The sequence below is a fragment of the Corvus hawaiiensis genome, chromosome 26, assembly GCF_020740725.1.
Source record: "Corvus hawaiiensis isolate bCorHaw1 chromosome 26, bCorHaw1.pri.cur, whole genome shotgun sequence".
Classification (NCBI taxonomy): Eukaryota; Metazoa; Chordata; class Aves; order Passeriformes; family Corvidae; genus Corvus; species Corvus hawaiiensis.
Genome location: NC_063238.1, coordinates 9415097 through 9426093, shown reverse-complemented (window position 1 = coordinate 9426093; position 10997 = coordinate 9415097). Strand labels below are relative to the sequence as shown.

Here is a 10997-nt window from a genome sequence, read left to right as displayed (position 1 = left end):
CACTCACTGCCGTGGTCTAGTTGACAAGGTGGTGTTCGGTCACAGGCTGGACTCCATGATCTCAGCGGTCGTTTCCAGCCCCGCTGATTCCGTGATTCTGAGGCGGTGGGGAACGGCAGCGGCCCTCCTTTGTCACTGCCGAGCCAGCGCTGCCGTGTCCGCCTGGAGCAGCGCCCGAGCGGTGGCTGGGGGGCTGTTCCTAGGATCTGCAGTCCCAGCGGTGGCTGCTGGCGCTGCCCGGCGGCTGCTGGCGGCCTGCGGCTCCCTGGGGTGCGACTGTCGGCTGCGGCACCGCCGGTGGCTCCTTGGGTGGTGTCGGCTGTATCCCATTAAAACGTTGTGGAAAGGACGGCCAGGACTGCTGCGGGAGCCGGGTGGGAAGTCGGGATCGCTGTGGGGCAGAGGGGGCTGCGGGAAAGAGGGGAACTCGGGGAGAGTTTCTTCGTGCTGAATTGATTTCAGGTGTACTTAGCGGGTGTTTTTAGCTTTAGAAACTTCACTGAAAACTTTACTCAAGCATTTCAAAATAGGGTGCGAGGGTGACGTGGAGGAAGCGGGAAACCTTTGTGACTTGGAGGGTATGGGGACCCAAACCGTTCTAAAGGATCAAGATGTTGAACCTGGTGCTGTTAGAGGTTTTTTTCAGCCTTAAAAATGCCTTGGTCCTATATTAAACCAAATTTAATTGTCGGTGTCTCATGGAGTGGGGAATACCCACTTCGGGTTCCAAACGAGGGGATAGGCACTCTCTGTCCATGCAGCATCAGGTGTGGTTCACACTATAGTGTTTTACAGTACACGCCACACTTTATTTCAGCAGTAAATTCAATTTCTGGCGGTAACCGTCTTTGGAGAAAAAAAAAAAAAATCCAAACCAAATGGAGCTGCGCGGGGCGGTGTGTTTCTGGACTACAGCCCTCGGACTACACCTCCCAGCCTGTACCGCGCCCCCCCAGGAACAAAGCACTCCGCGGTTGGCGGAGAGTCTCGCTCGGCAGGCGCCAATCGCGCTGCGCGGTGTTGCGCGGTGCCGGGTCAGAGCGGGCTCCGGTGGGTGGTGCGGCCGCGCTCGTCCTGGTGCTCCCCCCGCCGCTCTCCGCAGGCCGCGCTGCCCCGCGGGACATGGGGGCGCGGGGCTGAGCTGCTAGCCCGCCCGGGGACGGCTTCTGCGACGGTACGGCTCTGCCGGGGAGGGGAACAGGCCGCGCCGGGAAGGGCCGTGAAGAGGCGGCGTGTGCGGCCCGAGATCTCCTCTGCTTTCCACATACATCCCGGAGCTCGCGTTGCCCGGTGGCTGCGGGGCTGAGTCTCCGCCGACCACGGGGCCTGGAAGCTGAGTCCCGGGGCCTGGTCCCAGCCGGGCTGAGGCCTCGGCCGCCTGGGGAGGGCTGGTAGCGGGGCTGTGGAGGTTCCTCTCCAGGGCCGCCCCGACGAGGGCACAGAGCGGAGGGGGAGAGCGGCAGAGAGCTAGAGCTGCGGTGCCTGGCTCAGGCTGTGATCTCAAAGCTACGAAGAGGAGACAGGAGCAGGCACCTGTCTCGCTGCTCTGCCGGACTCCTGTATGCTAGATAACTTACTATAAATTTTTAGACCACCTTATGTTTTTAATTAAAAAACTCCGGGAGGAGGGCAGGGGCGCGAGTTTTGATGGAAGTCGTTGTTGCAGGTCATGGAGAGGGGTGAGGATTTCAGGGGTCCCTGGAGCTGAGGTTTAGGAGAGATGGAGAAGAGTCTGAGGATAACACAGAATCACGTCATGGTTTGAGTTGGAAGGGGCCTGCCTTAAAGAACATCTGGTTCCAGGCCCTCTCCTCTGGTCAGGGACACCTTCCACTGGACCAGGTTGCTCAGAGCTCCATCCAACCTGGCCTTGAACACTTCTAGGAATGGGCCATCTATAGCTTCTCTGGGCAACCTGTTCCAGTGCATCACCACCCTTACAGCAATTTCTTCCAATATCTAATCCAAACCTACCCCCTTTTAGGTTAAAGGTATTACCCCATGTCCTGTCACTATATGCCTTTGTAAAATGTCCCTCTCCATCTTTTTTGCAGCTCCTTTCAGATGAGCGTGGCCTAATGGAATAGGAGAGGGTAGAACAACTTGATTTTGTGGGGGGTGGTTTCAGAGGATTAGAAGGAAAAGGCAAAATGTGATCAGGATGGAGAGAGTGTAGGAATGATACGGTGCTTGGGACACAGACCTGGAAGTCAGAGACTGATTAGCATCAGTTCCACACCTGACTTGATTTTTAAGTTTTGAATAAGTTCCTTTGTGTACTATGGAAAATAGTTAGTAACACTCAACAGAGTTGCTTTGGGTTTGTTTGTTTGGTGGCTTTGTTTGCTGAGGTTTGTGGGTTTTTTGTGGTTTTTTTTGGTTTGTTTAGAGTTTTTGCCTTTGGCAACACAAACTTATATTGGTTGAGCTGCTGTATCTCCCAGTTGATATCTTTTTGATTTCTGATAGTCAACAAAAATAGTCTGGCCAATAATCTTTGGCCTTGTACTTTTCATTCTAGCACTCTCTTTCCTGAAGTAGGAAGCGTTGACTTAGAGGTTAACAGCATTTTCTCTGTGAAAATGTCAGAAATTATCATAATCCAAATGCATGTTTCTGGTTCATTGTTTTTGACAATTTATGTTCCTCAGAGGCCGACCTTCAGTGAGGAAAAATTATGTAATGTTGGCAAATGATGTTAAAAGAATGTGATCACTTAAAAAATTTATTTGGGGGAAAATGAGTGATTTAACAAATTAACAATATGTATTCACTCCCACTTTTGTGCCTTAAATCACTTGGCTGAGTTAGTACTGGCAACAACCAGGACTACAGTTAGCATTTAGTAGTTTCAGAGGCACAAAGAAGCTATTTTTTTTGCACCAAGATTTTAGCATTTCCTCTGAGCAAACCTATGCTTTTGTTGCCTGTTAAGTAGTTATTATTAAACAACTCTGAAATCTGATATTCTCAAGCTGACACGTGTCTCCTTTGAAATTGATCTGGTGGCTTGGACTTCGACTGGAGCAAGGCGTGACCTGCTTGCCCTCTTTTTATCGAGGGATACTCGTGAAAAGGAGGAAAAACAACTCAAACCCAACCTCTGAAGCCCTTTCTGCCTTTGAATGTATGGCTTTACACTAGTTGTTTGATATATAGATGAAGAAAAAAGCTTAATGTTTGCTGTTCTTGATGCACTGTTAATATTTTGTTGACTTTTGTGGTTCATTTTTCTGTAAAATTTTTTGATTGCCAAAGCTACTCTGAAAATACTTTGATTTTACACGTTTACACAGAGGGATGTTTATAGACTTCTAGGGTGCCTTGTGGGAAAACTGGATTTGTTAAAAAATTTGTCACTAGTGTAATGAAAAAAAACCAACACACAATACTCCCATGAAGATTGACTGGTCTGAAATGACATTTAGAAAACAAATAAAAATCCTAATAACCAAATATACCTGTTGTCTGCATAGGAAGTTTAGATTTCCAGTTTATAAATTTCAAGACCCACATCCTTACCAATTCCATCCACCTTCCATGAATTCTAGTCCTTGGGTTTTTTATATCATTTTGTTTAGAACAAATCAGTGCCTTTGTGCTTTTTCTTGTCTATGTTTTAATTGATGATAAATGTGATGGTAGTAGTAATAAATTTTTTTTCAGCAGGTATTTTGTATGAATGGTGCAGAAAAGATGAATTCTGCTATGAGTGAGGAGCCTGATGCACTATCTGTGGTTAACCAACTCCGAGATCTAGCAGCTGATCCATTGAACAGACGGGCCATTGTTCAGGATCAAGGATGCCTGCCAGGTCTTATTCTGTTTTTGGACCATCCCAACCCTCCAGTTGTTCATTCAGCTTTACTAGTAAGTATTCTGGAGATAAATTTCTGTGTTGGTAGGGCATTTTTAAACTTTGTTAAATAAGTTGTTTAAAGAAGCAGTTTACAAACAAAGCTGTTTAAACAAGTAAAAATGTGAAAAATGATGCCTGGTTTTATGATATGTTGATAGTCATTACATGTGTTTTTTTAAAAACCATGTATTTCAAAAATGACACATTGTTCCAGGGGATTTTTTAAAGATATTAATTTACTTTGCATTTTTTCCCTAATATAGCTATTTCACTTTTTGTGTGGAGGGAGGTAAGGACCCTTAAATCTCTTTCTTAAGATGAGGTCATAGAGCTCGGTAAATATGGATAGTGATTTGATACTCATAAAAACAAAATCCAATCATAGGATAACTTAGGTTAGAAATAACCTCCCGAGGTGATGTAGTCCAATCCCATGCCCAAAATTAGGTGCACTCATATCACAGTTCATGGTTGATTGTGTCCACTTGATCTTAAGCACCTTGAAGGATGGAGATTCCATAACCTCTCTGGCACGCTGTTCCAGTGTTTGTGGTATTAAAAACAAACAAAACCCTCTCAAAACCAAAAGAACCAACCAACCCAAAATCCATCAATATCTAACAGAACTTGTTTCAGCTTTTGCCCATTTCTTCTCATTCTAAATCATAAATGCTGAAGTCCTGATTTCTTATCCTCAATTGTAGTATTAACTTAAAAAATGTATTTCTTGCTTAGAAATGGGAGAAATGAAAGTCAGAATTTAGTAATTTCAGGAGTTGAATTAGACTTCTAAGATTTTAAGTTACTGAAATTTATGTGGTGCTCTTTTTTTTTCAATTATGTCATTATTGAATTGTAAAGAATGTGAAAGAACAAAGAGCTCTGGCTTTTACATGAAAGTTATACATTATTCTTTATATCACTGGGACCTCTCTGTACCATAGTTCTTTTTTTTTCATTTGTGTTGCTTTCATAGTGGATGTTGGTGGACTTCTTGAAATGACTTTAGTGACTGATTTCTTCTGGGTTAGGGGAAGGAGGTCCCATAAGCCAGGAAACCTGTGTCTTGCTAATTTTCTTTTAGGTTAGCCTTGCCATAGCATTTGGCAGACTATAATTTTCTTCAGTGGGAGAACTTAAGAGTTGAGTTTATTGTTCTTGGGAGTGTGTTGCATTGGTTTTCTTCCCAGTGTAGTTTCCTTAGGCTGTGATCTTAACAGAAGGTCTTGTCTGGATGTCCCACTGTCTTTTTCCTTCCTTTATTATGTTGGACTTTGTATTCTCACTGCCTGCATGAGATTCAGAAATCAGTCTCTCATCATGTTACAAAAATTAGTTCTACATAGAAGGACTGTCTTTGTCAAGAGTGATGAGGACTAACTCAGTTTGCAGTGTGGTTCCACAGCCCCTGATAGTACTCAAGTTGTGTTGAAAGGAAATCTCCTTGGGTGAGGATGGGAGGCAGATGGGTTGTTCCGTGTAGTGATAACCTAACAGTTAAGAATGGATTAAGAATCAGCATTTAGAGGAGACCAGGATGTGGCTGCAATGAGAAATTGATCAGTTTACTGTAAAAACATGTTCTGGTCTGCTACTCAGACTCCTTGTGTTCATGAGTTCTTGAACTGCTTAGGTTCTGAAGGTTTAAATATCTTTGCTGACAACTTTTTAGACTTCCTGTTTTGTATTTTTCCATTCTGAGAAGTCTTTTTGTTTCTGTAGTCATCCTGTTGGTCAAAAAGTGCTTCCATTTGAATGGGGATCATTAAACGTAATGATCTTCCATTAAATGTGTACCTAATAAAGGAGTGTGCTGCACTGACTTTAAATTTCTTCTCGTACTACTCAGTGGTTCCTGTATTTGAAATTGTAATGATCTATATGAATCGTAATAGTTCCATATTTAAATTTTTTGATGTGTCGTAGAACTTCTCAGGGAGGGTATTTTTCTCCCCATGTGCAGTTTCAGCTCAGTCATTTTTTTGTATCTGATGAAGAAGTGATATATATTTTATATATATTTCTAGTTTTCTCTAGTCTTGATTTCAGGAATTCTTTATGATACTCTTCAAATGCTAAAAGTTTTGAATGATTTAAATTAAATATTAGAGGTAATGCAGGCAATACTACTTTTTTTTTTCCCCTCTTGAATTTGGACTAAAATTTTATAGAATAGAACCCTGACGTTAAGGAACTACTTCAATATTTCACATAAAACCCATCAAAGATATCTTTTTATTAAGATTGGCAACAGTGTATTTTATATTAAAGTATGAAGGTAGTCCTCTTGATTATGATGATCTTACTTGTGAGCCTTAAAGCTAACATAGATAAGTGTTTAGCTGAACAGAAGCTGAGCCAAAGTTCATAAAAATAACCTTTCCTATGCTTTCTGTATACTGGATTTAATAGGTGTAAATTATCTCGCTTTACTGAAGGTTCAGACCTTTGTATCTCCCATGAGAGGCAGGAGGAATGGGAACTTCCTGGTGTTGAAAAGTTGAGTCAGTTAAGTTGATCTCATGACTTTAGTCTTATTTTGGTGAAAGTTTCATTTGTGTGGTAAGAGTATGTAACAGATGGAGACTGCCTGAGTTGTGATTCAAAAAATTAGCTGTTAAGAGAATAGGTTTTTCTTTATCCAGCTGAGTTGCACCCTTACTAAATTGCCAGAACAGAGAGTAATAAAAATGAGAAACTTGTTACACCGGCAAGGATACATTTCGTAGCATGCAGGTTAGTTGAGAGCTATCATTCAGGTATTTCCTCATTGTTGAAAAGTCAGATAATAAATGGATTTAGAACATTTATAAGCTGCAACTGTTGATACTGGCCCACATCAGGAAATAACAAAAATCACATCTAAAGTTCTTATCATGCCAGACAGCAGCCAGAGTTTCTTGAAAGGCAATAAAACAGTCTTGTTAATTTTACCTAAAATGTGCTGAAGATGACTTGGAAAAAACAAACCCCGAAGATTAGTCCTCTATTTCTGAAGGGATTAAGGAGCATGTTATTTTTAAAGCAGTTACGGAGCAGTGTAACTACTACATGACTATACTAAACCTTGTGTCACAAACCCCATTTTATAAATCATTGCATTTGTGTGTTGCAGGATTTTTCAAGTGCAGTTCTTGTACTTACATCAGTAGAACACCTTTGGAGTCTCCTTCTATGCAAACTTTCTCAGCACAAACAAAATGTCTCATGAAAAGGAGGACTGACATTTTGATTGGAAGAATGTTATGTTAGGAGGATCGTATGAATATACAGTTACTGACTGGGGTCAACAGTGTAAAATTGTGCAAGGAATCTACCTTGAAAGTCAAGTAAACAAAACTTTGGGCAACAAATAAGTATAAATTCCCAATTTAGGTCACAGTAAGCTAAGAAGCTTGCTGCTGCTTGTATTCTTATTTCTGCGTGGAATGGTGAAATTGCAATTAGTCTTCAAAAGCTTATATATGTGCTAGACCTCTTTCTGTGGACAGTAGGAACTTGGTGGTGGTGAGGTTTCTAGTACTGGAGAAGTCCACAGAATTGATGGAAATCATTCTGGAAGCAACATGTATAAAAATTACTTTAGATCTCAGGTCACATAAATGTTTATTGGAAGGGACTTCTGGAAGTCATTCACTTCAGTCTCCTGTTTGAATTGGGACTGTCACCAGCACTCAGTCAGGTCAGTTGTAGCTTTGTCTCATTCATTCTGCAGTTCTACTAGGTCATCTGTTCCAGTGTTGTACTACCTTCAGAGGAAAAAAGCTTTTTGTAATACCTGATTTGAACACAAGCTACAGTTTGTGGCTGCTCCCCTTTGTCTGCTGCTGTAGAGGAAAGTTGGGCTTTACCATCTTTGTAAAGGCTTCTTGCATAGCTGTCGACAGCTGTTAGATTGTCCCTTAGGCTCTCAGCTGGTAAAAGCAAACCCAGTCTCTCAACCTTTTCTCATAGCTTAGATATTCTGTGCTTTCTGTGTATTTGTAAGAATAAAATAATTTTTTGATGTTCATAGTAGGTGATAATTCTTTCTCTTCCTACTAGAACTGCCTCTGTGACTGTTTTGCAGATGTGCACTGGCAGAAATGAATGATAACGTACTGGATGTATTGCTGATCTGCTGTGGTTCTCTTTCTTTTAGGCTCTCCGATATTTGGCTGAGTGCCGTGTCAACAGAGAAAAGATGAAAAGTGAATTGGGTATGATGCTCAGCTTACAGAATGTAATACAAAAGTAAGTTTACAATGGGCTGTTGGATCCAAACAGTGTAAACATATCATTGTGATACAAAGTAAAATTTTGACTGAATTTGTATGCTGAGTTTCTAATATTTCCTTGTTGCAATCATGTGGCTGCAAGCAATTAATGATTTTTATTTTATACTATTTCAAAGTAGTCAGACCGTAGCCTACAAGAAATATTAAAGCCTACAAGAAATATTAAGGCCTGCAAGAAATATTAATTTGTAGGTCATTTGCCAAACAACAACTTTACTTTGCCTTGTTACAAGATAACTAATTTTGTTCCTTTCCTTTAGGTTCTCTTACAATCGTTCTCATCATTGTGTCAGGTTGCCTTGCAGTAGTGCATTTAAAGAAATTGCTCGGCATCTGCTACATTTATTCTTTGAATCCCACCTTTGGGTGGGGAATTTGTTTCAATGTAGTTTTAGAAGTATCTGTAGTTCTGTGTTGCGAAAACATCTTGCAGATGGAGTAGAAATTAATGAGGTTTGTAGTGGTCTCTGATATCTTTGTACAATGTGTCAAATGGGCTACCTCTCTTAAAATTTGTGGTTGTTGGATTTTGTCAGGATTTCTAACTGTTGAGTCTTGAATACTGGAAGATGTCTGTGTACATGCACACTGGAGATGATGCACATGTGCACTTAATCAATAGAAATTGATGGGATGAACTAAGGTGAATCACTGTTAAAAAAAAAAAACCAAACAGCCTCCTTCAAAGATTAGTCTGTCGTAGCAAAAATTAACTTGCCATCAAACTGTCTGAAGGTGATTATTTTACACACAGTTTGTTAGTGCTCTGTTGGAGCTCTGGACTTTGCAGATGTGAGGAGCTGTTCCATGGGGGAGGAGAAAAGTCATGTTGTTGCATTGAGATGTCTCAGATGAATGTTTAAAACAAATATTTAGAAAAGGGTAAAACACAAGTGAAATTGTGTATTAAATATTCAAGTAGAAAGGTTTTGAATTTTTTAGTATGTTAGTTGAACCTCTGTCACTTGTGCTGTAGATTTACAAGTTTCTTTTAGAAAAAACCCAAGGCCAGACTTTGCTAGTTCCTTCATCCCACAGCCCTGCCAGTTCCTGGCAGTGTGTCTTATCATCATGGAATATTTAGGGGTTGGAATGGAGCTTAAGGATCATCTAGTCCCTACCCACTAGACCAGGTGGCTCAAGGCCTTATCCAGCCTGACTTTGAACACTCCCAGGATTGGGGCACCCATGACCTCCCTGGGCAACCTGTTCCTGTGCCTAACCCCCCTCACATAAAGAATTTCTCCCTAATATCTAACCTCTTTCAATTTGAACCCACTGCTCCTTGTCCTATCGCTACAGCTCCTGATGAAGGGTCCCTCTCTGGCTTCCCTGTGGGCCCCTTCAGATACCGAAGGGTTTGCATTGAGGCCTCCATGCAACCTTCTCTTCTCCAGGCTGAACAGCCCCAACTCCCTCAGCCTGTCTGTGTAAGGGAGGTGCTCCAGTCCTTTTACCAACTTTGTGGCCCTCCTCTGGACTTGCACCAACATTTCTGTGTTCTTCTTGTGTTGGGGGCACTGGAACTGTGCTCAGCAGTTCAGGTGGGGTCTCACAAGAGCAGAGTAGAGGGGGAGAGTCACCTCCTTTGACCTGCTGGCTTTGCTCCTTTTGATGCAGCCCATGATCAGGATTATTATTGGATATTACAGGATTGTTGTATTTCCCTCTGTCTGACACTACTTGCCTGTACATCTGAACCTGAAGGAGGGGAAATTATGGTCTGTGCTCAAGTTCTGTGTGATCTAGGAAATATTACTACTGTTTACCTTTAAGTACTTCATTAACTGTGCTGAAGCTAAAGATGATTATGTATTGGCATGGAATTCAGCACTATGCCTGAATATCATCTTGTGGTTCACCAGTTACGCAAAACACAAGGATTTAAAACATGTCTTAAAAAGAAAAAGGAATGAAATTACTAAAATTCAGAAGAGGTGTCAATTTTTAAAAAATAATGAAATAATTACAACCTTTAAAATGATAGGTGTTCTAATGTGATGTAGGGGGAGAAAAATGGAATTAAGTTTTAAAATGTTCACCTTTTCTAAGGACAGGCATAATTAAGTGAAATATACAGAAGTCTTTGCTTGCTGCTTTTATAATAACAGTAAGACCTGAAACACTTAGGTAATTACAGAAGCATGTATTTCAAAAGAACTCACTTTTAGTATAGATAACATGTCTATTTAGAGTGCAGAGAGATCCTGAAGAAGTTGCTGAGAGGGGACTGGTAGTTCGTTATCAGTCTCTGTAGCTTGCAAATATTACTTGGGAAACATTAAAGAATTTTATGAAAATCTCTTCAACAAGGTTTTTTTGTAGGTTTCAATTTCAAGGGCCAAAAGAGTGAAGTTCAGATATGTGCAGAAAATGAGAGATAAGTCAATGAAAACTGGAAATCTTGTAGGTGTTTCTTTTTTTTCTTTTTCTAGAAAGCTCTTTGGCAACAATAAGAACATACGTTTGATTTGTATGCTTGTAACATTTGGAAAGTGTGATATCATGAAAATTTAAATACATAGCATCTTCAACCACAAGACTTTGTCATGTGCTTGTCAGGATTTTAGGTTTTAATGTTGACAGGAAATGCTGAAGTTAAGTTTTGTACTGCCTGCATAAATATGGAGAAAGATGGTAGAAAAGTGCTGAGAAGATAAGTGTAGACTTTTTTTTAATCACAAAACCCAATGGTTTTGGACTGTGGGTTTTTTTGTTAGAAAGTCTGTAGGGCAGGAAACAAGGTCTCCTAGTGTCTTTGATTTGCTTTACAAAATGCAGATTCTAGCTTTTAATTGATTTCGGTTTACCAGAAGATATTGTAGTCTGTTGAACTGAAACAAAATGTTTATAGATGCTTT

General features: G+C 41.0%; 1 protein-coding gene across 2 annotated transcripts in view; it reads left to right on the top strand.

Annotated features, from left to right (window-relative positions):
• The first annotated feature begins 1013 nt into the window (after positions 1-1013).
• The window catches only part of ARMC1 (armadillo repeat containing 1), a 34302-nt gene continuing 24318 nt past the window's right edge, over positions 1014-10997 (top strand). Inside the window, exons 1-3 of one of the 2 annotated variants that reach the window (XM_048286580.1) lie at positions 1014-1174; positions 3670-3870; positions 8001-8092. In XM_048286580.1, coding sequence (XP_048142537.1) covers positions 3679-3870; positions 8001-8092 — 284 coding nt within the window. In that variant the 5' untranslated portion in view covers positions 1014-1174; positions 3670-3678. Of the gene's footprint in view, positions 1175-3666; positions 3871-8000; positions 8093-10997 lie in introns of both variants that reach the window. The other variant, XM_048286581.1, reaches the window with a different exon arrangement.